Source organism: Macaca mulatta, chromosome 9, assembly GCF_049350105.2.
Source record: "Macaca mulatta isolate MMU2019108-1 chromosome 9, T2T-MMU8v2.0, whole genome shotgun sequence".
Taxonomy (NCBI): Eukaryota; Metazoa; Chordata; class Mammalia; order Primates; family Cercopithecidae; genus Macaca; species Macaca mulatta.
The window spans coordinates 114,591,825-114,617,466 of NC_133414.1; the positions used below are offsets into that span (position 1 = coordinate 114,591,825).

A 25,642-nucleotide genomic window follows, 5' to 3' on the forward strand; every position below is an offset into this window, starting at 1 on the left:
CATTCTAGATTAAGAAAGGCCAGCGCCGGGCATGGTGGCTCACACCTGTAATCTCAGCACTTTGGGAGGCCAAGGCAGGCAGATCACCTGAGGTCAGAAGTTTGAGACCAGCCTGGCCAACATGGTGAAACCCCATCTCTATTAAAAATACGAAAATTAGCTGGACACAGTGGCAGGCACCTGTAATCCCAGCTACTTGGGAGGCTGAGGCAGGAGAAGTGCTTGAACCCAGGAGGCGGAGGTTGCAGTGAGTGGAGATTGAGATCATGCCACAGCACTCTAGACTGGGTGACAAAGTAAGACTTCATCTCAAGAAGAAAAAAAAAAAAAAAAGGCAGAGCTTTGGGAAATTGCTTAATCTTTCCATGGCTTCAAATCCTTATCTGTAAAATGGACAATAAAAGCACATATACTTTGTAAGATTATTGAGAAGATTAAATAGGTTATCATTTGTCAAAGACCTGGCAATTTTCCTCCCAAGTGCAGGTTTTAAATGGAGAAGTGATTAATCAGGATATCTGAGCATGGGTCTTGGAAACTGCATTGTAATAAGCTCCCGGCCTTTTTTTTTTTTTTTTTAGACAGAGTCTTACTCTGTCACCCAGGCTGGAGCGCAGTGGTGCAATCTTGGCTCACTGTAACCTCCACCGCCCGGGTTCAAGTGATTCTCCTGCCTCAGCCTCCTGAGTAGCTGGGGTTACAGGCGCCTGCCACTGTGCCCAGCTAATTTTTGTAGTTTTTAGTAAAGACGGGGTTTCACCATCTTAGCCAGGCTGGTCTTGAACTCCTGACCTCGTGATCCACCTGCCTTGGCCTCCCAAAGTGCTGGGATTACAGGCGTGGTGTGAGCCACCATGCCGGGCCAAGTCCCTGGCCTTCTTATTCATGTGACAGTTTTGAGAATCTTTGATTTCAGGGATGTTGAGAGCCACTCCTGTCATCTGGAGTTGAGTCTCACCCATGGGCTAGAGTGTACACACGAGTGGGACCTTCTTTCTGTTTTTGAACTTAGGCTGTGGTGTGATCACCCTTTGCTCCGCATCCAACTGACAGGCTGGGACTTGGGCTATGTCCTGGACAAGGCTGGCTGGTGCAACGATGCCCTCTAGAGGATGGATCAGGCCCAGTCACCACCTCAGATTCAGGGCCTGCTACTCTTCGTCTTCCCACTTGGCCCTGGTGACAGACAGATAACAGGCCCAGCTGATGTGTCTATCGGAACGACTTTATTTCAGTACACTGGGCCCCACCAGGCAATGTAGTTTGTGCGAGGCTGTGCGAGGGACAGGCTTGGGCTAAGAGAAGGGAGGTGAGTTGGTTAAGCGCACTGCAGTCCGCGGGGCGCTACATTGCTTTCACACATACCTGCTGCTGCGGCCCACACCTGGCAGGGGCCTTTGGTCATAGGATGGTGTGGGGGAGAATACTGTGTGAAGACTGGGATTGGGATGGGTCTTGGTGTCACAGGTGAGGGTGCCGGTGAAGACAGGCTGGCACCAACTTTGCACCATCTAGGCTGAAGGCCTTTGGACCACTTCTAGGGGTCAGGCCTCGCTCCATTAGCTCCTGGCACTCTGGTCTGGCCCTCTCCCTCAACCAAGCAGGTCCACGGTCAAGAATGGCACAAGATCAGCCCAGCGGGGGCCTTCCCACCTCTACAACCTAGTCCCCTGGTCAGCTACAGTGGCAAAAGGCAACTTGGTAAATTGCAGCTTTCTCCAGTCTTAAGGGCACTGGCTCTCCAACACCCCTCCCTTGCTTAGGGGCCTCTGCCAAAGAAAAATTTTACCTCCTGTTTCAGAAAAATCTAACCAGTAACCAGCCTGTTGATTCCAGGGCAGTGAGCAAGAGGAAAAGGGAGAAAGAGCCTGGTGGGAGTGTCTTTGAATGTAGCTTCCAATCTCAAATGGTCCTGCAACCTGTGGACACTGTCAGCTCACCATCAGCTGGGAGAGATGGGACCCTGGAGGCTAAGCTTAGGTGCTGTAAACATTAGTGTAGCAAGGCAGGAGGCAGCGAGCTCCCTCTCTCCAGCCCCTAACTGAACAAACACTTCAATAAATAAAACTGTTTGAAGATGGCATTGCAACAAGAACGGATGGAAAGCGAGGACCTGGAACCAGCAGGTGCCTTAAACTCTCCCAAGGTCCCCAAAAGGGGACTGGGCTGGGAACATAAACTCTGCAGCCATTCAGAGGGAGGACTGCTCCTGCCCTCCTCCAGTGGCCGGTGTGGTCCTGTTCCCTGGTGAACACAAGGGCCTCCTGCTCTCTCCTAGATCCAGTCTCCGTAATAGCTCTTCGGGTGCTTTTCTAGCCTCCCAAACCAAAATGGCAACAAAACCAGACAGACCTCAACCCCAGCCCCAGTCCTCAGTGTGCAGTCAGGAGGCATCGATAGTGGAGTGACCAGCAAGGGGAGGCAGCAGCTGCCTGGGGCCTCAGGGCACCCTGGGGGTGGGTGTGAGAGTGGGGCCAGCCCAGCCAAGGATGGGCAGCAGCAAGGTCTCCCAGGGGATAGGTTACCTCCCTCTGTCTCCCTGTGGTAGTAAACGGAGTCCCCCACAGCCAGCCAGAGGCCACCTGAGGAGGGAGCACAGCCTTTGCCAGCGCTCTTCCCTGTCAGGAGCCAGTTAGCGGTCAACCCCAGGCCTCAGGCTGTCACCATCGCGCGTAGTTCATCGTCCTTTCTGGGCCTAGGGTCCCTGGGCCACACGGCACTCGCATGTGCGCACACACTCATATCCACACACGCACTCACACACACAGGCAGTTCCTCGCAAACACTCCGACTCAAGAAAGCGAGTTTTAAAGTGGAGTTAACTTCAGAGAGAGGTGAAGATGATGTCCCAACATTAGAAGGTTTTTCTGTGGATGGATCGGGCACCGTCTTCCTCATATTCCTTCTTGGAGACCCACATCTTCTTAAAGGTGTCCAGGGAGGCAAGGATGGAGCCCCTGGAGGGAGGAAACCCAGAGGAACCGTGTGAGAGAGAAGTGGGTGTGTGTGGAGCCTACCAGTCCCCTGGGGCCAAACCAAATGAGGCTTTTCTTTAGAGGGATGGGGTGCTGAGGGGTTATCGGTGCCATCACTTCCTGTTCCGTTCTTACTCCCAGAAGAGCTACTCACCCAATCCACGTGGAATACAGTCTCTCCTGAGGTGCAGATATCTGCAAAGGGGGCGGGGAAAGAGAAATCTGAGACTTCCAGTCCTCCCACTCCCTTTCCCTACAACGCTTCTCCTTCTGCCCATGGCGGGGGATACATTTCACACAAGCCTGAAGCTCTGGCCTCTCTGGAGGGCACTGTGGCCAGCCTCCCACTCATCTGGGGAAGCAGGTTTCCAGTCCCCACAGGTCCCAGGGAAGCTGGGGCTATTGGGCAGCCAGGGAGAAGCAGACTCCGTGGTAGGAACTGTACTCCTTTCTTTAGGATCCCTACTCTCCTCAGACAGCCAACCCCCTTCACCTGTCACTAAGGTGTCAGACTGTGTGACAGGGTAGCCACCTGGGCAGGCAGCACAGCAACATTAAGTCAGTCTCCTCTAAAGATTATAGTTTCCCTGAAAGATCATGCAGGGGGCCCTCTACCTAGTACCCTGCCTCATCTGGGTATTAGAACTGCCTTCCTTTGGCGTGAAGAGGGAGAATGAGAACTCAGCCTCCCTGTGGCAGACCTAGACCTCAGGGTCAGTGTACAGGCTGGGAACCTGGTGCTGCCTGTAGAGCCATGGCTGCCTAAAGAGCTTGGGCAAAGCTAGAGGGAAGCTACACCAGGTGGGACTCTGTCCATGGAAGCCCAATTCCACCCAGGCCAGGCCCCACCATGCTCCTACCCTGATCTTCACATCTTTTGGAGCTAGTTTCTTCACTTCACTCAGTAGCCTGTCACCAAAACCTGAACAGGCAAAGAGGAGAACTTCAAGTCAATTCTCGGGGTGCCTGGAGCCAGCAGGAGCCGAACACTTCCAGGGCAAGGGCTCCAAGAGAAAAGACCAACCTTTGAACAGGGTAGAGCCTCCTGAGAGGACGATGTTGGAGAAAAGCGTGCGTCGCAGGTCCATGTCTGACTTCTGGATGGCGAACACCAGGACCTCGTGGATGCCTTCACTCTCCTCTCCAATTAAATCTGGCCTGAAGAGCAGCTCAGGGGCCCGGAATCGGGAAGGACCAATCTGTAGGTAGGAGGACCAGCTGAAGATGTTGGAGCTGGGACCAAGGTCCCTTTGGGAGTGGGAATGGAAGAGGCCCCTCTGCACATCACTTAGTAACTAGGTGGCTATGAAGTCCAGGCTCAAGACAGACTCTACATGTTAAGAGCTTAAAGGAACAAAGATAGGGCTCCTGGAAACTAGTGAGGGGAGGCTCCTATATTTCATTCTTGCTCTGGCATTTTCCAGCCAAGAGGTCTTTGGCATCAATTCATGGATTTATTTACTCATGGAAACGTCTTCCTAGCAATGGGGGTTCAAAGGAGTGGTAACTCACCCTACACTGCGCCCAGGTGTGGTGAAGGATAGCACTAACCATCCCACTTCCTAATCTCATACTGATGTGGGACAATCCCTTAGCAGCTTCCTCCCCTCTAGCGGGAGGGAGCAAGGTTCCTGCTGCCTCCTCTGCAGGAGACAGGGCCATTCATGCTCAGGAGCTCTGCTGCTCCAGACAGAGGGTGTAAAGCTGGGGTGTCCAATCTTTTGGCTTCCCTGGGCCACAATGGAAGAAGAATTGTCTTGGGTCACACATAAAATACACTAACACTAATGATAGCTGCTGAGCTAAAAAAAAAAAAATTGCAAAAAAAAAAAAAAATCTCATAATGTTTTAAGAAAGTTTACCAATTTGTGTTGGGCCTTACTGCAAGCCATCCTGGGACACATGCAGCCCATGGGCCAGGGGCTGGACAAACTTGGTGTAAAGGGACTGGCCTGCCAGACTCCAGACCTTCATGGGGAATTCTGTTTGGGCCCAGAGCTTCTGTGGACCTAAGGGGACCGAAGAAAGAAGGCAGGCCACCTACCTCAATGGTGCTGCCATCAGGCAGGTAGTACTGAGCCTTCTCTGTCTCTAGCGTCTCATCCTTCTGGGGGTTTATGGATAGGTAGCAGGCTCTCTGCAGAACCAAGCAAGACAGTCAGGCTGGCAGGAAACCTGGTGCACACCCGGTCAAAGGCCCAGGGGAGGAATGTGCTGCTGCACAAACCTGTCTACACACTGTGATGGCCCCAGTGGTCACTATAGCTGCTGCCCAGAAGCAGGGGCAGGGAGGTCTCTGTTGGCCTTCACTGGGTGGCATTTAGCATACGAGTTCTTATCTGCTCCACCTTCCTGGTGGGCAAGCTTGGAAACTTGGCCTCTGGATCCTAGGTCTGAGACCACAACCTAAGTTCAGACCAGGCCCAGGCATCTTTCTCCTTCTACCACTCATATGGTTCTGGTCCTCCTCAGCTCAGAGGTTTCCCTATAGCCACAGGTGGCAGGAGGGTTCTTTTTACTTACAAAGACAAATGTTTTAAATGTATTATGACTTCTTCAAGGATGTTAAAAAATAAAAATAAAAAAACCAGGACTGGGCACGGTAGCTCATGCCTATAATTTCAGTACTTTGGGAGGCTGAGGCAGGCAGATCACTTGTGGTCAGGAGTTCGAGACCAGCCTGATCAACATGGTGAAACCTCGTCTCTGCTAAAAATACAAAAATTAGTGGGGTGTGGTGGCAGGCACCTGTAATCCCAGTCACTCGGGAGGCTGAGGCAGGAGAATTACTTGAACCCGGGAGGCGGAAGTTACAGTGAGCCGAGATCGTACCATTGTACTGCAGCCTGGGTGACAGAGTGAGACTCCATCTCAGAAACAAAACAAAACGAAACAAAACAAAACCCTATGTAATTTGCATATTAGGTACAAAAAACATGCTGAGCCTCTATGTAGCCATCACCCAATTGAAGAAATGGAAGCAGCTCTCTTTCCCCCAATAAGATGGCAGCACGTCAGGAAGGCGAATCTGTCAGTGTGAAGTGGGGGAGACCTGGCTGGAAAGAACAGGGCCTCACCAGGGACCCTCAGGTAGGTGCTTTGCCTGGCTTTACTGGCAGGTGACCAAGGTCTTGGATGCTATGCTCCCAACCCCCACTCCATCCCTAGGCCCAGGGGGCAGCACTTACTTCTTTTATGGCCTTGACAATCTCAAACTCAGAGGATGAGTGGAAGTCGTAGCCCTCCTTACGCAGGTAGAGGCGCAGGAAGCGAGAGACGTCCCGGCCCGCGATGTCGATGCGCATGATGGAGTGGGGCATGGCAAAGCCCTCATAGATGGGCACAGCATGGGTGACACCATCCCCAGAATCCAGCACCACACCTGTAGTCCTGCCTGTGGCATAACTGAAGCAAAGGGGCAAATCGTCACTCAGCACTGCCTCCTCACGCTGGGAAGAAATACACTTCTTTTTAGAGTTCAATGTCAGCTAAACTAAAGCTTGGGCCTGCCTCTCTCCAGGGGCTGTAGAATGGACTGGGTACTAAGGAAGCCCGGGTGTTGGAACAAGCCATGAAATACCTGAACGGAAGGAGCTGAGCTTCTCCAAGTTCCCTCCCTGCACCCAGAAGAGCAGGCCTTCCTGTCTGAGATGGCCTGGCCTTCAGCTGCTTCAGAGACCCAGCCTAGGGCCAGTTTTAACTCTCTAGACAAAAGGCAAAAACCCTCAAATGCCAACAGGGGCCAGGCAGGAAAAGTAAGAGTAAAGAAAAATAAGAATATTTTTCACTTCCATAAAAAATGAAGGCAGGAGAAGACCCTGCCTTACTGGTTTGAGAGCCTGGGGACCTTTGTCAGCCTCCTTCCAAAAAAAGGCAAGTGAGGCAACTGACCCCCTGCTCAGGGCGGGGAGGCCAACAGAGCATGGGCGCGCTGTGGGGAGGGTGGGTTTGCCAGCCCCATCTCAAGTGGCAGCCGCTCTTTAGCTCTAGCTGATTTTTGCCCTGTGGGAATGTGTGCCCGGCATTCCCAGATCTTCCCATTGTTTCAGAGAAGCCAAAAATTTAGATTTTGATGGGATAGCTCTTGATTTTTAAATGCTGGCTCACGATTTGTTAATGGGGTCAAATAAATCCCATGTGTAGGTCACTCATGGATTATCTCTGCCGTAGACCTCATCCTGGTATGAGGTGGGGTAGGAGTGTGACAGGAGCCATGGGGGATGGGAACAAGGACTGTGGTGGCATTCGGATCATGGTTGTCTCAGCAGCCTGGCGGAGCAGCCGGCCACAGTAAATACTGAATAATAAGCGGACACATTACAGGGGCCTCCGGGAAGAGCTGCTGCAGCATGTGGCTGCCTCAGCAGGCCCAGCCAAGGCCTTGGGCACCAAACCCACTAGGAGTCCTAACACTGGCATATGGTTAATAGCAGCCACATATCCTTCTTTGCTTTCAACTACGAAGCCTAAGTGCTCAGTTTCAGCAAAAGCCTCTCTCTCTTTCCTACCATCTTTAACCTTTCCCTAGCAGAGGGGGCTCAAGTTACTCTGAACCATCCCAGAGGGGAGTCAGCCTCAGCTGTGCCAAAGGACTGCTTTCCCCGCAGGGGCCGGGCTAGCCAGCTGCTACTCACAGGCTGAGTACAGCTTGCATGGAGATGAAAAGAGCGGGCACATTGAAGGTCTCGAAGAAAACTTCGGCAGCTCGTTCCCGGTTTTTGCGTGGGTTTAAAGGCGCCTCAGTCAGGAGCACAGGATGCTGGTGAAAGGAGCCCGGGAGACAATGAGGCCAAGGACAGATTTCCATCTTCATTAGTCTTGGGGGAGAAGACCCTGCCTTGCTGTTTTGAGAGCCTGGGGACTTCTGTCAGCCTCCCTCCAAAAAAAGGCAAGCTGTGCCTGTCACCTATCCCTACCCAAGTAGGTTTCTCAACTTTTCAAGTTAATGCCCCCTTTAAAATTTCATTCTGTCCTCAGCTGTGCCCCCCAACTCCCCTCTTTGTCCTCCAAGATTGTTATACAGGCCCCTGTGTCTACTGCATATCTCCAACTGTCAAGAAGATTTTGTGAAACTCTAAATTCCTGCCGCAGACCAGTACCAGTCTGTGACCTGTTAGGAACCAGGCCGCACAGCAGGAGGTGAGTGGCAGGTAAGTGAGCCCTGCTGTCTGAACTCCACCTCCTGTCAGGTCATCAGAGGCACTAGATTCTCATAGGAGTATGAACCCTACTGTGAACTGCGCATGTGAGGGATCTAGGTTGGGCACTCCTTATGAGAATCGAATGCCTGATTATCAGAGGTGGAACAGTTTCATCCCGAAACCATCTGGCTACCCCAAGCCCCCACCCCCATGGAAAAATTGTCTTCCAAGAAACTAGTCCCTGGTGCCAAAAAGGTTAGGGACCACTGCTTTAAAAAAACTGTCTGAAAACAGCCAGGCACGGTGGCTCACGTCTGTAATCCCAGCACTTTGGGAGGCCGAGGCGGGCAGATCATCTGAGGTCGGGAGTTCGAGAGAGACCAGCTTGACCAACATGGAGAAACCCCGTCTCTACTAAAAATACAAAATTAGCCAGGCATGGTGGTGCATGCCTGTAATCCCAGCTACTCAGGAAGGCTGAGGCAGGAGAATCGCTTGAACCCAGGAGGCGGATGTTGCGGTGAGCCAAGACCGTGCCATTGTACTCTAGCCTGGGTAACAAGAGTGAAACTCCATCTCAAAAAAGCAAGCAAACAAACAAACAAACAAAAAACAAAACTGAAAACATCCCACCTGCACCTGGAAATTGATACACCTAGTCTGCACCTCTCTGCATTTTTTTTTTTTTTTGAGACAGGGTCTCACTCTGTAACCAGGCTGGGAGTTCAGTGGTGCGATCTTGGCTTACTACAAACTCAGCACCCCCAGGATCAAGCAGTCCTTCCACCTCAGCATTCCAAGTAGTTGGGACTATAGGCATGCATGATTACACCGGGCTATTATTTTTTCGTATTTTTAGTACAGATGGTGTTTCGCCATGCTGCCCAAGTTTGTCTCGAACTCCTGAGCTCAAGAGATCCACCCAAAGTGCTGGGATTATAGGTGTGAGCCACAGCGACCGGCCTCCCTTTGCATTTTTGAATGGAGAGTTACTTCCTCACAAGTTAACAAGCACAGGCTGTACACAGTGGCTCACGCCTGTAATCCCAGCATTTTGAGAGGTGGAGGTGGACAGATTGCCTGAACCCAGGAGTTCGAGACCAGCCTGGGCAACATGGCAAAACCTTGTCTCTACAAAAAATACAAAATTGGCCAGGTGCCATGGCTTATGCTGTAATCCCAGCTACTTGGGCGGCTGAAGCAGGAGAATCATTTGAATCCGGGAGGCGGAGGTTGCAGTGAGCCTAGATCACGCCGTTGTACTCCAGCCTGGGCAACAAGAGCAAAACCCCACCACACACACACACACACACAAATTAGCTGGGCATGGTGCAGGGGGTGGGGCTGAGATGGGAGGATTACTTGAGCCCAGGAAGTCGAGGCTACAGTGAGCTATTGCACTCCAGTCTGGGCAAAAGAAGTTAATGAGCACAGGCTCTGAATTCTAAAAGACATAGGTTTGAATCCCATCTCTACCCTTTGTTCACTAGGTGACCTTGGAAATACAACTTGGCTCTTCTGAATTTGTTCCCTTGTTTGTAAAATGAGATAATACTACCTATATCTCATAGGAATGGTGTTAAGATTAAATCTGGCCGGGCGCGGTGGCTCATGCCTGTAATCCCAGTACTTTGGGAGGCCGAGGCGGGCACGAGGTCAGGAGATCGAGACCATCCTGGCGAACATGGTGAAGCCCCCTCTCTACTAAAAATACAAAAAATTAGCCAGGCGAGGTGGCGGGCGCCTGTAGTCCCAGCTTCTCAGGAGGCTGAGGCAGGAGACTGGCGTGAACCTGGGAGGCAACGGAGCTTGCAGTGAGCGGAGATCGCGCCACTGCACTCCAGCCTGGGAGACAGAGCAAGACTCCATCTCAAAAAAAAAAAAAAAAAAAAAAAAGATTAAATCTGAATATGCCTGAAAAGCAAATGGCTCCAGTACTCTTGGCAGTGATCATCATCCTCCTCATCATCTCTTAGGGTAGGAGTTTCATACAGCTTTGCATACCCTATAGGAGTGCCCTACACACAGGATCCTCACCTCCTCTGAGAAAGTCTGCAGCTGGTCCTTAGAATAGACATATTGCCAGATGCGTTCCATGTCGTTCCAGTCCTTGACGATGCCATGCTCCATGGGATAGCGGATTGAGAGCAGCCCTCGGTGCTCCTGGGAAAAGAGAACAGGACTTGCAGCTGCAGTCAGGCTCTGCCCAGGACGCTGCTCTCCCAAGACTGAGCAGTGCAAGCTGAATCCCTCGCAAAGAAGCCTTAGCTTCCTGAGCTCCCACCCTGCTGTCCTTGCCCAGGGCTAAGGGTAGGCACTCATTCTCCAGGTCTATATACTGTTTGCTGCAAACTGCCCTCATTCCCGAGAAGCCGGCAAAGCAGGGGGCTTCTGCATTTCCATGGCCCCTCAGGTGCCTCTAGGGCAAGTGGCAGAAGGCACCTTCCTCAGTGCCTGGTTCCAGGACACAATCTCCTGGCTCCCACCTCTGGGCCTCAGTACTTGAAGCCAAGGATGGCAACAGCGATTCTGCTGTTCTGCTTACGAGAGGCTGCATGAGGGCTCTGCCAAAGCTGTATGAATTAACTCATCCCTAGGGTACCCCAGCCAGGATCTCCCCACTGAATATTGTTTGTGAAAAAAATAACTAACAATTTGATCACTGACAAGGCAGTGACAGAATGCAGAAGACAACAGCCCTGTTTTCTAGACTGGTCTCAGTGTTTCCCAAAGTGAGGTCCCAGGTATTTCTTCTCCAAGACCACAGGCTATTCCTGGGAAAAATAAACCACTAGACCTAGGATGAGAGAATCAAAAGGGAGATTTTAAGAGAAAGTTGCCCCTTTTACTTCTGGTTGTGTCCAAATGTTGGGACACGTTCCATGTGGTGAATAATGAAGGTCCTCTGCTGGCTTGAGGCTTGTTCTGTAGGCCTGGGAATTACCTCGGCTTTGGGACCAATGAAGATGTCACCTTCAAGGGCTCCTGCCATGACACGAACATGCTTGGGTCGGCCGACACTAGGAAAGATAGTGAAGAGGACCATCATTTTTCATTTCATGACAGAATACAGGAAGGATATATAGATGAACACACACACTCAAATTCTACTGAGATTATCTTCCAGGAGTGAGGTCACAGTTGATTTTGATTTTCTTCTTTATACTTTTCTGTATTTTCCACAATTTCTAAAATGAAGATGTATTATATTATTTATATATTATTTCATATTTTATTATATTTATTATAAATTATGAAAACACATTTTTAGAGTATTCAATACCTTTAGTTCTTTTCTTTCTCCAGTGTATGTACAGACCAAGAAAGATGAGGAAATGAGAATTTCTAAAGGAGTGATTAACTCAAAACATTTTAGTGTCCTTAGTCCCCTTCCCAGGATCTCTATGTAAAACTGTGATGCTGGGCTGGGCTCGGTTGCTCACACCTATAATCCCAGCACTTTGGGAGGCCAAGGCAGGTGGATCATTTGAGGTCAAGAGTTTGAGACCGGCCGGGTGTGGTGGCTCACGCCTGTAATCCCAGCACTTTGGGAGGCCGAGGCAGGCGGATCATGAGGTCAGGAGATCGAGACCATCCTGGCTAACACGGTGAAACCCTGTCTCAACTAAAAATACAAAAAATTAGCAGGGTGCAGTGGCGGGAGTCGGTTGAGGCAGAAGAATGGTGTGAACCCGGGAGTCGGAGCTTGCAGTGAGCCAAGATTGTGCCACTGCACTTCAGCCTGGGTGACAGAGTGAGACTCCATCTCCAAAAAAAAAAAAAAAAAAAAAGAGTTTGAGACCAGCCTGGGCAACATTAGCTGGGAGTGATGGCACATGCCTGTAATCCCAGCTACTTGGGGGACTGAGGCACGAGAATCACTTGAACCTACAAGGCAGAAGTTGCAGTGAGCCGAGATCGCGCCACTGCACTCCAGCCTGGGCTACAGAATGAGACTCTGTCTCAAAAAACAAAAAAAAACTGTGATGCTTCAGATCGGACAGATAGCCTCTTCCTTTCCCTCCCCCTTTAAGCCCTTCCTGTAAGCCTCTGTGTTCTTCTCCTGCCTGCAGTCTCTCTCCCTTAGGAGGAAAGTTCTGAGAAACTCCTCATTAAGATGGTAGAAGGGCTGTAATCCCAGCACTTTGGGAGGCTGAGGTAGGCAGATCACAAGGTCAGGAGATTAAGACCATCCTGGCTAACACGGTGAAATCCCATCTCTACTAAAAATACAAAAAAATTAGCCAGGCATGGTGGCGGGCACCTGCAGTCCCAGCTACTCGGGAGGCTGGGGCAGGAGAACGGCGTGAACCCAGGAGGCGGAGCTTGCAGTGAGCCGAGATTGTGCCACTGCACTCCAGCCTGGGCAACAGAGCGAGACTCCATCTCAAAAAAAAGATGGTAGATGGGTTAAATGTTAATCCCCAGCCTGGGTGATAGGAGAATTTTAAAAGGAGGGCTCCACAAAGAGGCAATCATCCAAAGCAATGAGTTACCAATGATAAAATTTTTTAGCAACAGATAAAATTGGATTTTTAAAAAGAGGCCTCTGATCTGTGCCTCTCAAATTGCACCATGTAGACAACTGTTTTCCTTTATTGACTCCAAACCCAGCTCCTCTCCCTCATAAGGCTGGACCTATAACAAAGCTGATGAACCTCCAAAACGTCTAAGCTACAGAATGACTTACTAGTTTGGAAAGCAGTATTTGGGGATCTGATCACCAGCAAAACCAGCTTTAATCACACCGGATCCCTGAGGAAAGAGGAGAGAGAATGAGGAGTCAGAACTATCACAAATAAAAGAGGAAAAATACATTATATGGTGCGATTTTTATTTAAGAAAAGAAAGTGGCCAGGCGCAGTGGTTCACAGTTGTAATCTCAACACTTTGGGAGGCAGAGGTAGGCAGATCACTTGAGGTCAGGAGTTTGAGACCAGCCTAGCCACCGTGGTGAAACCCTGTCTCTAGTAAAAATACAAAAATTAGCCGGGTGTGTTGGCATGCACCTGTAGTTCCAGCTACTTGGGAGGCTCAGGTGGGAGAATCGCTTGAACCTGGGAGGCAGAGGTTCCAGTGAGCCAAGATTGTGCCACTGCACTCCAGCCTGGGTGACAGAGTGAGACTCTGTCTCACAGGGAAAAAAAACCCCAAAAAACAAAAAACCTAATATTTGTATATAATATATACATTTATTTGAACCTAGAAAAAAGTGAATGCACACCAAAAAAAGGGAAGTAGAAATAGGATAGCGAGGAGGATTCTCACTGTATACTAAACCATATTGTGTGATTTTTCTGTAGTCTCTGACTTTTCTACATTGAACATGTTTTGCTTTGGGAATTAAAAATACTAGTAATAAAGGGAAGAAAAAGATAGAAAACCTGGGGAAAGAAGAAAGTACCTAGAAGCATCAAAGGAGCCAAGTTCAGGAACTTAAGGTGGGAAAAGCACGTGACTCCTTGTTACACCACCGAGGGGCGCTTTTAACCTACATTCCTGGCTCAGGCCTGAACTCTCCCAGCTTCCAGGGCCTCTGTGACAGACACCACCATGAGCACTGTCATGCTTGAAACGGACTCCCATGGAACACGTGCTGTCTGGTTCTTATTGCAGGGGCACAGCACTATGCTTTGGGAGATTTTTGTTGTTGTTTTGTTTGTAACTATGCTTTCCTTTTACTCCTTGGTCTCCTGATGGTAAAGAAAAGCCTCGTCTGAGAATAGAAGAGAACCACAGTCCTGCTGCTCCAATACTTGGTATGTTGAGTGAGCTGTCCAGAAAAGAATCTAAGTTCTCCCAGCATCTCAGGTACCACCCAGGGCCCAATCAATGTAAACATTGACTAGACACAGAGACCAACCCTGTGCAGGACAGATGTCAAGGCTTAATATTGCTTGTAGATACACCCTGTCCTCTTCCGTGTTTTTTTTTTTTTTGAGACAGAGTCTCGGTCTGTCACCCAGGCTGGAGTACGGTGGCACAATCTCGGCTCACTGCAACCTCTGCCGGCTGGGTTCAAGCGTTTCTCCTGCCTCAGCCTCCTAAGTAGCTGGGATTACAGGTGCATGCCACCATGCCCGGCTAATTTTTGTATTTTTAGTGGAGACGGGGTTTCACCATGTTGGTCAGGCTGGTCTCGAACTCCTGACCTTGTGATCCTCCTGCCTCGGCCTCCCAAAGTGCTGGGATTACAGGCATGCCACCACACCCGGCCTCCTCTTCTTAACTCTTCTACCACCACACCTGATATCCTCGCCTTTCTAACCCAACATGGTTTGCAGCTGCACCTGTAGCTGGGGCAAGCCTTTTCCTGCTGCCTGTTGACCACTCTCCTGGGGTGGAGTGTGGTATTTCCTGACCCCACTCTGCAAGCATTGAACATACCAGGAGACGCTAAGTAGCCAAGGTTATCTGCACCAAAGGCTTCCCAGCAACATGCCTGCTTCCCTCCTTGTTTCTCTTATTCCCACTCTTCTGCAGGAAGAGGGGGAATGAGACTGGCCATCTGGTGCCTGCCTCTGGCAAGACAGAGGTTGGTGAAGGAAGCAAGTGGTTAAAGGAAGCCGGGCATGGTGGCTCACGCCTGTAATCCCAGCACTGTGGGAGGCCGAAGTGGGGCAGATCACATGAGGCCAGGGAGTTCAAGACCAGCCTGGACAACGTGGTGAAACACTGTCTCTACTACAAATACAAAAATTAGCCGGGTGTGGTGCTACACGTCTGTAATCGCAGCTACTCAGGGAGGCTGAGGCAGTAGAATCACTTGAACCCGGGAGGTGGAGGTTGCAGTGAGCCAAGATCGCACCACTGCATTCCAGCCAGGGAGACAGAGTGAGACTCCATCTCAAAAAAAAAAAAAAAGAAAAAAAGAAGTGGTTGAAGGGCAGAGAAAGTGCTATGAGAGGAGAGCAGGGCAGCCAGTACTCTAAGGGAGCAGGAACCTTTGCCAACAGAAGAGAGTGAAAACAGAAGACAATGTGCAAACTCATTGGTCTGGGCAGTACAACAAGGAGCCTGGAAAAGGTGCAGCTGTCAAGTGAGCTGAAAGACTGGGAAGGAGGGGGAACTTGCCTACAAACCCAAGGGCTCTGAGATCAAGGCACGGACAAGCAAGAAGGGAACTCCTAGAACTTGTTTGCTCAGGCTTCCAATGATTGCTCACTGCCTTCATCTGGGTGTGGTGACGCCAACAGACTAATTGGGTCTCCTGGCAGAGGTTAAAAACAAGAGAGGATGAGATCTGTCCTTCAGACCCTGGATATTTTTAAGAGATGATTTTCCTGGGTATTTGATTTTTAGTTTACTAGCAAAAGGACTAGAGTCTGGGTAAATAGGCAGATTATGAAGTCAGATTCATTTTATCTTCTCTGTCCTTCCTAGCAGAGTATAAAAGGCCCAGTTCAAATATCACCGCCTTCCTCCTGAAGAAAAATCCCCAATTGGAATGAATCTTCCTATTATTTTACAGCAAACTGCCATTACCTGCACCATGAGGTGGCATGCACTTCATTCTGCTTTCTATTACAATGTAAGGTTTCCACTTTCGTCTCTTTTCAGTCGAAGTTCCTTAAGGGTAAAGTACATTTCGGCAGTATCTGGCATTTGCTGGGTACTCAACGGATGCTGGCTGAGTAAAATTAAAATCAAGTGCAAATGACTGGCAGATAGAACCTAAAGTATGGAACCTGAATGACCAGCTGAAATGACAGAAGCCCCAGGCAGAGGTGGTTCAGGAAAGGGGAAAGCAGCAGTGGGAGTGATGCACAAGGTGGAACCAGACCCAGCGTGTCCTTGCAGCCCCAAAGCAGGCCTGCCAGGTCAGTCATAGGGTGAAGAATCAGTGGAGAATGAGGAGCAGCTGAGCTGCCTCGATTCTGCTCAAGCCATACAAATTCTGCTAAAGAGCATACAAAAGGGTTACGTCCATTTCTTTAAGAGTATTTACAACTAGGAACTGTGTACCTGGCAAATAAGCTGCCATTGTCTTTGTTATTCACTCTGGCAAGGCCAAATGAACATGCCTGGTAGAGGCTTCTTGAGTAGTCTCAGCTGGGTGTGGTGACTCATGCCTATAATCCAAGCACTTAGGAAGGCTGAGGCGAGCAGATCACTTTGAGATCAGGAGTTTGAGAGCAGCCTGGCCAAAATGGAGAAACCCCATCACTACAAAAAATACCAAAAGGCCAGGCATGGTGATTTTGCCTAGGAAGATTGCCTGAGCCCGTGATGTCAAGACCAGCCTGCACAACATGGCGAAACCCTGTCTCTACAAAAAATACAAAAATTAGCTGGGCATGGTGGTTATGTGCCTGTGGTCCCAGCTACTCAGGAGGCTGAGGTCGGAGGATCACTTGAGTCTGGGAGGTCAAGGCTGCAGCAAGCTGTAATTGCACTGCTGCACTCCAGCCTGGATGACAGAGTAAGACCCCATCTCAAAACCAACCAACCAACCAACCAACCAACCAACCAAACAAAAAGTATGGCTGGGTACAGTGGCCCACGTCTGTCACCCCATCACTTTGGAAGGCAGATGAGGGAGGGTTGCTTGAGGCCAAGAGTTCGAGAGACCAGCCTGGGCAACATGGCAAAACCCCGTCTCTACAAAATATTTATTTTAATTTAATTTAATTTTTTGTTTTGAGATGGAGTCTGGCTCTGTCACCCAGGCTAGACTGCAGTGGCATAATCTCGGCTCACTGCAACCTCCGCCTCCTGGATTCAAGCGATTCTCCTGTCTCAGCCTCCCGAGTAGCTGGGATTACAGGAATGCACCCCCAAGCCCGGCTAAGTTTTGTATTTTCAGTGTAGACAGGGTTTCACCGTGTTGGCCAGGCTGGTCTCGAACTCCTGATCTCAAGTGATCCACCCGCCTTGGCCTCCCAAAGTTCTAGGATTACAGGCATGTGCCACCATACCTGGCCTACAAAATATTTAAAAATTACTCGGGCGTGGTGGTGCGGGTCCATGGTCCCTGCTACTTGGGAGACTGAGCCCAAGAGGTCAAGGTTGCAGTGAGCCATGATCTCACCACTGCACTCCAGACTGGGCGATAGCGTGAGCCTCTGCCTCAAAAAATATATACAAAAAAATTAAAATAAGGCCAGGCGCGGCCGGGCGCGGTGGCTCAAGCCTGTAATCCCAGCACTTTGGGAGGCCGAGACAGGCGGATCACGAGGTCGGGAGATCGAGACCATCCTGGCTAACACGGTGAAACCCCGTCTCTACTAAAAAAATACAAAAAACTAGCCGGGCGAGGTGGTGGGCGCCTGTAGTCCCAGCTACTCGGGAGGCTGAGGCAGGAGAATGGCGTGAACCCGGGAGGCGGAGCTTGCAGTGAGCTGAGATCCGGCCACTGCACTCCAGCCTGGGCGACAGAGCGAGACTCCGTCTCAAAAAAAAAAAAAAAAAAATTAAAAAAAAAAAAAAAAAAAAAAGGCCAGGTGCAGTGGCTCACACCTGTAATCCCAGCACTTTGGAAGGCCGAGGCGGGTGGATCACGAGGTCAGGAGACTGAGACCATTCTGGCTAACACGGTGAAACCCCGTCTCCACTAAAAAACAAAAAATTAGCCAGTCAAGGTGGTGGGCGCCTGTAGTCCCAGCTACTCGGGAGGCTGAGGCAGGAGAATGGCGTGAACCCAGGAGGCGGAGCTTGCAGTGAGCCAAGACTGCGCCACTGCACTCCAGCCTGGGCGACAGTGCGAGACTCCCTCTGGAAAAATTAGCTGGACATGGTGGCATAGGCCTGTAGTCCCAGCTACTCAGAGGCTGAGGCAGGAGAATCTCTTGAACCCATGTTGGGGAGGTTGTAGTGAGCCGAGATTGTACCACTGCAATTTAGCCTGGGTGACAGAGAGAACCTCCGTCTCAAAAAATAAAATAATAAATACAATTTATTTATTTATTTATTTTGAGACAGAGTCTCGCTCTGTCGCTCAGGCTGGAGTGCAGTGGAATGATCTTGGCTCACTGCAAGCTCTGCCTCCCCAGTTCATGCCATTCTCCTGCCTCAGCCTCCCGAGTAGCTGGGACTGCAGGCGCCCACCACCACGCCTGGCTAATTTTTTTCGTATTTTTAGTAGAGACGGGGTTTCACCGTGTTAGCCAGGATGGTCTCGATCTCCTGACTTCGATAAATACACAAATTTTTAAAAATCAGACTATCTGGCAACACTAGGTCCATATTCCTGCATGGGGACAATTGGATAGAAATGAGAAGCAGTTAACACTTTGGTCAGGCAATGCTCAATTCAATGCACCTTTCAGATTTCCCAGTCTGGAAGAGGTGCCTTTCAGGCTATTCTCTCTCTTCTCTTTTGAGTATATTTCCATTCCTGCTTGGCCTCTGCAGGCATTGAGTTTGAGATCCCTATTCTAGGCATTTCCAGCCACTAACTGGTGACATTTCTTCTTCCACATAGTATCTGATTTCTTTTTTACCCTCAGAGGACTTAGCTCAGTGTGAAACACATCCTTGGCTTGCAAAATACATGTAATTGAACAGTGAAAATATCTTTATAAGTCACCTCTTTTTCACCTTTTCTGTCAAGCTAGGGATGGATTCCTGCTGAAGCTGTACAACCAACAACCTGAATATCACAGTGCAAGTGACAGTGTTAGATAAATACATTGACTTCATTTCCTCAGCTAATTCTAGTGTCCCTAAAAACTTAAGTGAATCAGCATTAGTAGGATCAGAAAAGATGATGACAAATTATAAAAAAAAAAATTTCTTTTGAGACAATTAGTGAAATCTGAACATTGACTAGATAACTAATAAGATTAAGGGGTTCTTGTTAATCTAATTAGGCATGATAATAGTATATTGATTATGTTTTTAAATGAGTGTGGGGCTGGGCATGGTGGCTCATGCCTATAATCCCAGCACTTTGGGAGGCTGAGGCGGGTGGATCCTTTGAGGCCAGGAGTTCAAGACCAGCCTGGCCAACATGGCAAAACCCCGTCTCTACTAAAAATACAAAAATTAGCTGGGCATGATGGTGCGTGCTACTCAGCTACTCAGGAGGCTGAAGCAGGAGAATGGCTTGAGCCCGGGAGGTGGAGTTGTGGTGAGCATCACTGCACTCTAGCCTGGGAGACACAGTGACTTCATCTCAGAAAAAAAAAAAAAAAGAATGTGGGAGAGGGAAATGGGCAGGAATGTAGTTGAAAAGATTGGCCAAGAGTTTGATAACTGTTACAGCTAGGTGATGGGATATATGGATGTTCCTTACACTATTCCTTCTCCTTTTGTATGTCTGAAATTGCTATAATAAAAAGAGGTAACAGTAAGATGATAGCACTTAAGTAAACTTTCAAAACACAAACAGCACACTCCCCTGCCTAACTTAAATGCATATGTACATAAAATCATGGATGGATCTAGGCATGGTGGCTTGCTCCTCCTGTACTCCCAGCTACTTGGGAGGCTGAGGCAGGAGGTTTGCTTGAGCTCAGGAGTTTGAGGCTGCAGTGAGCTAGGACTGCAGCACTGCACTCTAGCCTTGGTGATAGAGTGAGACCTCATTTCTAAAAAAAAATTTTCTCCTGACTTATCTTCCTGAGTATAAAAGGAGGACAATTTTATGATGATGGTTGTTTTGGGGGTTATTTGTAAAATAGAGAGAAAGGATAGGGTTGCCAGGCACAGTGGCTTATGCCTGTAATCCCAGCACTTTGGGAAGCTGAGGTGGAGGACTGCTTCAGCCCAGGAGTTCTAGATCATCCTGGGCAACATAGGGAGACCCCATTTCTACAAATTAAAAAAAAAAAAAAAGGCCGAGCAGGTGGTACATGGCTGTAGTCCCAGCTACTTGGGAGGCTGAGGTGGGAGGATTGCTTAAGTTTGGCAAGTTGAGGCTGCAGTGAGCTTTGATTGTGCCACTGAACTCCAACCTGCGCAACAGAGTGAGACCTTGTCTCAAAAAAAAAAAAAAAAAAAAAAAAGATAGGGTTGTGGAAGTGTACAAAGAGTCTTCAATTATATCTGTAATGTTTTATTTCCTTAAAACATGAAGGTGGATGGGAACACTAAAGCAAAAAAAATACTGAAGGAAATACGGCAGCATGTCAATATTTATTAAATCTGAGTAGTAGACACATGCTACCTGGGTGCTTGTTATATACCACACAGAATTTTTCTGTATGTTTAAAGTGTCTCTCTGTTCTTTTTTTTGTCTTTTTTTTTAAGGGGGCTGAAGCAGCACAACATCCAAAGCAAAACAAACAAATGCTTAGCTTATTGTTGAACTTCTGAAAATCCTGCATTTAGGTCCATATAGTCACAAAGACAGTTTTAAGTTTGACAAGAATGTTGATCCATTTTAGGTTTAGGCAAAACTGTAAACTTAGAGGTTGTTTGTTTTTTAAAATAGGCTGGAGTGAGGTGCATGAGCTCACTGCAGCCTCAAACTCCTGGGCTCAAGTGATCCTCCCATCTCAGCCTCCTACAAGGGCATGCCATCAAGCAAGCCTGGCTAATTTTTTTTTTTTTTAAGTAGAGATGAAGTCTGACTGTGTTGCCCAGGCTGGTCTCCAATTCCTGGGCTCAAACGATCTTCCAGCCTTGGCTTTCCAAAATGCTGGAATTACAGGAGTGAGCCACCACATTTGGCCTGGATCTTTCAAAGATTTGAGTTTCAGAATAAACATGGTATTCTGATCAAAGTGTAGTCCTCAAAATGTGGCCTAGGAGCTGCTCTTATCTTACCCTATTCTCTATGGTATGTCTTTGGGAAGAAATAACTTATATTTAGGTTTAAAAAATACCTATCATCGGCCGGGCGTGGTGGCTCATGCCTGTAATCCCAGAACTTTGGGAGGCTGAGACGGGCGGATCACGAGGTCAGGAGATCGAGACCATCCTGGCTAACATGGTGAAACCCCGTCTCTACTAAAAAATACAAAAAACTAGCCGGGCGAGGTGGTGGGCGCCTGTAGTCCCAGCTACTCAGGAGGCTGAGGCAGGAGAATGGCGTGAACCCGGGAGGCGGAGGTTGCAGTGAGCGGAAATCCGGCCACTGCACTCGAGCCTGGGTGCACTCCCAGGCTGGCGAGACTCCGTCTCAAAAAAAAAAAAAAACCCAAAAAAACCCAAAAAAAACCTATCATCATAAAGCTTCTTGGGTGATTTAAAAAAAATACCTATCACTTTATTGTTGTCATTAAAGCACACACCTACCTGCTCCTCCATTTTCCTCATTAAATTCTGATGCAATGACTTGATGCCAGAGTAAGATGAAAGGAGTGGTCACAATTGTCTTATGATTGGGAAAGGCTGTGAACCTAATGGGGTTCTTTCCCTGCTTTCTCTCTCCTGCATTCTTTTGATTACACTCTTCTTAGCTCATAAATAAAGTGTAGCAACATGTTAAGCTATGGAGTTAACATGGCTAGTGACACATTATTCTCATTATATATAATAAGTTGTCTCAGATATTTCAAATAATGTGTCCTATACATCTACCATCTTGAAAATAATAAAAACAAAATGACCCCCGAAAATGTCAAATAGCAAGAACTACCCGAGACCCCAAATCTAAAAATGTGGCAGATATTCAGCAAATACTAATAGGAAAATGACTTAAGTTTCTCCTACTTCACCTTTTGGCAGAATTATTGGCATAATAAAGGACATGTTTTCCCAGAGGGGAAAAAAAAAAAAAAGACAAGTCGATTCTTTAAATCTTGAAACTAAAAATGCATCACTGCTGTAATGCATTTCCAAACATACTACCAGGAAAGAGAAAGAAAAAAACTAAGAAGCATTAGTGTAAGTGATATTAAAGAAAATTGTTGGAGATGGAACTCCTGCCTAGTAATTCAGGAAGCAAAGGAGCTGGTGGGATGGACAGGTTGTTCCTTCTGCATTGCTGATGAAAACAGGAAATTGAATTTCTATATATTTTTCCTTTTTACAGCTAAGAAAAAGGCAGAAGAAGCACAAAGAGCCTGGCTAAAGACAGAAATCATAGTGCTCTCTGAAAATCAACATCAAGAACAAAAAGTCCTACTCAATTATCTGCAGTAACTAACTAGAGAAAACTCCCCATCTTTTCTTTATTTAGGAATATCTTTGTTACTTTGATAGAGATATTAAGTCATTCATCCAATCACCCATCAATTCAATGAAAAAACATTTATTGAGCACACAGAGGTGCCAGACCCTAGGTACTGTGTGTGTATGGAGAGAAGTGGGTGAAGTGAGACTAAAGAAATATCATCTTTCTTAAATTTTTTCTTTTCCAACACCACTAAACCTGTGGGGGAATATCATCCTTTTCCACAAGGATTTAATAGTCTAGCGAGGGAGACAAAAAGAATCCTCTAAAAAATTAGGTATCTGGGTTGGGTACAGTGGCTCATGCCTGTAATCCCAGCACTTTGGGAGGCCGAGGCGGGTGGATCATTTGAGGTCAGGAGTTTGGGACAAGTCTGGCCAACATGGTGAAACCCCGTCTCTACTAAAAATACAAAAATTAGCCAGCCGTGGTGGTGCACATCTGTAATCCCAGTTACTTGGGAGTCTAAGCTGGAGAATCTCTTGAAACAGGAGGCGGAGGATGCAGTGAGCTGAGATCGCATCATTGCACTCCAACCTGGGTAACAAAGCGAGATCCTGTTCCCTCCACCCACCCCCCCACACCAAAAAAAAGAGGTGTCTCTGCCAGGCACGGTGGCTCAGGCCTGTAATCCCAGCACTTTGGGAGGCCAAGGTGGGAGAATCGCAACAGCCCAGGAATTTGAGACCAGCCTGGCCAACATGGTGAAACCCTTCCTACAAAAAATACAAAAATTAGCCAGGGGTGGTGGCGCGTGCCTGCAGCCCCAGATACTCCGGAGGCTGAAGGGGGAGGATCACTTCAGCCCAGGAGGTTGAGGCTGCAGTGAGCTGTGATCTCACCACTGCATTTCAGACTCAGCAACAGAGCGAGACCCTGTCTCCAAAAAAAGAGGGAAAGAAAGAAAGAAGAGAGAAAGAAAGAAAGAAAGAAAGAAAGAAAGAAAGAAAGAAAGAAAGAAAGAAAGGTGTCTCATTGAGCTCAATCCTGACCCTTTCCAGGAGGAATAATAACAAAATAATAAAAACAAAATACCCCTGAAGAGAAGGAAAATTTAACGAAAATAACAAAAATATCTTGGAAAAAGCGAGCAACTTGGAACTGCATCTGTCTGATGACTGGCTCAATTCCTAAGCTGGATGGTTTGAAATCTGTTATTTAACATCCTTGCATACACTGGGGATAGTAATTCCTATCTACCTAACAGAGCTGAAGCTTAAACGAGAACACTGTAATATGCCTAAGGTCCCAAGAGCTGAATCAACAAAGAGAATCTGACAGTCAGCTTACGACAGAGGGAACGGATAGTTTTACTGCAATGGAGGGACCTACAGGGGCACAGAAAGGTATCAATCTGTGGGATCAAAGCTTTGAATCGAAGGCAGAAATGCAGTCGTTTTACAATTTTCTCCTTTCCCCCCAAAATAAGAGCAGTATTTAGATTCTTTCTATTGGTCACTATTGATGCTTCTGCATGGTGATGCTGGCAAAAGGGATGACGGATAAAGTACTGGATTTAGGGCACCTCTGCTATGTGACCTTGGTCTCACGTTACGTCTTTGCGCTTCAGTTTTCTCATCGGTAACACGAGGATCAAAGTTCCTTTTAAACTATGCGTCCAGTTTTTGTGAGGATCCAACTCGAATGTATGTGAAAACGCCCTGAAAGCGCTACAGCGCCAGGCAAATATTAAGTTTGGTAATTTTTTTCCCCTAAGAACTAGGCGTTCCGAAGAGGAAGACAACCTCTCTGCTTGCTTTGTCACTCTCCTTTCTTCTCGACCTTTATCAACTTTGTAATTTATAATCACAGTAATAGCTGACATCCTACAGTAGTTTCTGGCACCAGATTCTCGGGCCCCACCCAGATCCACACTACCAAGCCTCCCCGCCTGCTGAGACCGAAGGAAAACTTAGCCTTTCTCCACCCGCGGGCGGGCCCTCGCCTTTAGGCCCCACCACCCAGAGTTCCGGAAGCCAATCCCCACAGCCCTGGAGCACAGCCCCGCCCCTTCAAGAGGGGAAACAATATGGAGGCCAGGAAGAACGGCAGGGGCGCGAGCCAATCACCGCAGAGGCCTAGCCTCATCCGGCAAGGCCCAGAGGCGGGATCACTGGCCAAGATGGACAGCCAGAGCAGCCAATAGGGCGATCGGAAAAGGGTGAGAGGGCGGGCAACAGGCTCTCACACAGCGGTTAAGGCCCCTAGAGCCAAGGGCCCAAGGACCGGCTTGGACTATCTCTTTCCTCTATCCACTCCAGAGTTCTCCATCCCACTTTTGCTGGCTGGCCGCCTTGCCTTCGGCCTATATGATAAGGGGAGGAAGGAGGCGGCGGTGGCTGAACGCGCCTGACAGGCCGGGCCAGTGACAAAGAGCCGGCGGCTCAGGCTGAACCCCGGGAAGCGATCCTTTCTAGGAGGAGAGCCCAAGTCCCCTTACAAATGGGAAAGACGCAACTCACGTTGTCGATCACGACAGGCTGGTTGGCGATCACATCGTAGGACTCCATGGCAGAGGAATCTCTCCTTCTGGGGAAGGAACTGCCTAGCCGGGTCCGCCGCTAGCGCCACTGACACGCATGCGCAGTCTAGCCGCCGGCTCAGGGAGGCGAGGGAGCTGCCCTACCTCCCCTCTGAAAAACTACAATCCCCAGCATGCTTTGCGCCTGGGTTAGCGCTCTAGGTTGCTTTGTTGCCCGCCTAATTTAAGACTGGGAGTCGTATTTCCAATGCACAGTACCCTGGGATTTGTGGTCTCCCTAGATTAAACAGCGGGAGACACAGGTTGATGGTCATGTTGCATGCCTGGATCTGTAGTCCCTTTGAAGGAGTTCGCAGTGCATACTGAGGTGTATAGTCTTCTTGAGTACTTGTCTGTAGTTCGGTTTGGATTGGTCGTAATTCATGGATGTTTGGATTTTGCAGATCAGTCCTGCCACTCCCCACAACGTTCCCTTAGACAATATAAGGTTCTCATGCTTTTATTTGGGTCTATAAGACTAATAAACATCTCCTAGCACCTCACACTCTAACGAAAAGGAAATGTTAACACACGTACGCGACAGGACATATTCCTACAACATAGGAAAACAATTTAAATTGCATAAAATTAGCTTTAAGGAAAAAACCTGTACATTGTTGTTGCTTTTTGGGTTTTCTTTTTTTCTGCATAGGTGTAAACTTTATAACAGGCTAACATTGATCCGAGGATTGGCAATTGGAACTACTGTTATAGGTAATCTTTTGGTCATTAAAACATCATCTAAGGGTTTCAGGAACTGCTCTAGTATCTCTTTAATTTTCATGAGGAGCTAGAATTGGCATTGACGGTTGAGAAAGTGGAGGTGAAGAGAGGTTATGTGTCACTGCTTTCAAATGAGCCCAGTGCATTTTTTTCTTTGGATTATGTTCTTCCCCAGCCCCCTTCAAATTGCAGGAACCTTTTTGTCAATAGCCCTAGAAAA

The 25,642-nt window shown here is 48.4% G+C and overlaps 1 protein-coding gene across 5 annotated transcripts; it reads right to left on the reverse strand.

Moving 5' to 3' along the window:
- Nucleotides 1-1,204: 1,204 nt before the first annotated feature.
- On the reverse strand, nt 1,205-24,753 carry ACTR1A (actin related protein 1A). Of its 5 annotated transcripts, none has more exons than XR_013397766.1 (11): nt 24,641-24,753; nt 12,807-12,871; nt 11,061-11,136; nt 10,154-10,279; nt 7,610-7,734; nt 6,164-6,380; nt 4,985-5,112; nt 4,000-4,252; nt 3,836-3,897; nt 3,130-3,170; nt 1,205-2,957 (listed from the first exon to the last, which is right to left on the reverse strand). XR_013397766.1 is itself a non-coding variant. In XM_077945377.1 (11 exons), the coding sequence occupies exons 1-11, from the start codon at nt 24,686-24,688 to the stop codon at nt 2,855-2,857; spliced, it is 1,200 nt and encodes a 399-aa protein (XP_077801503.1). In that variant the 5' UTR covers nt 24,689-24,753; the 3' UTR covers nt 1,205-2,854.
- Between the last annotated feature and the right edge of the window lie 889 nt (nt 24,754-25,642).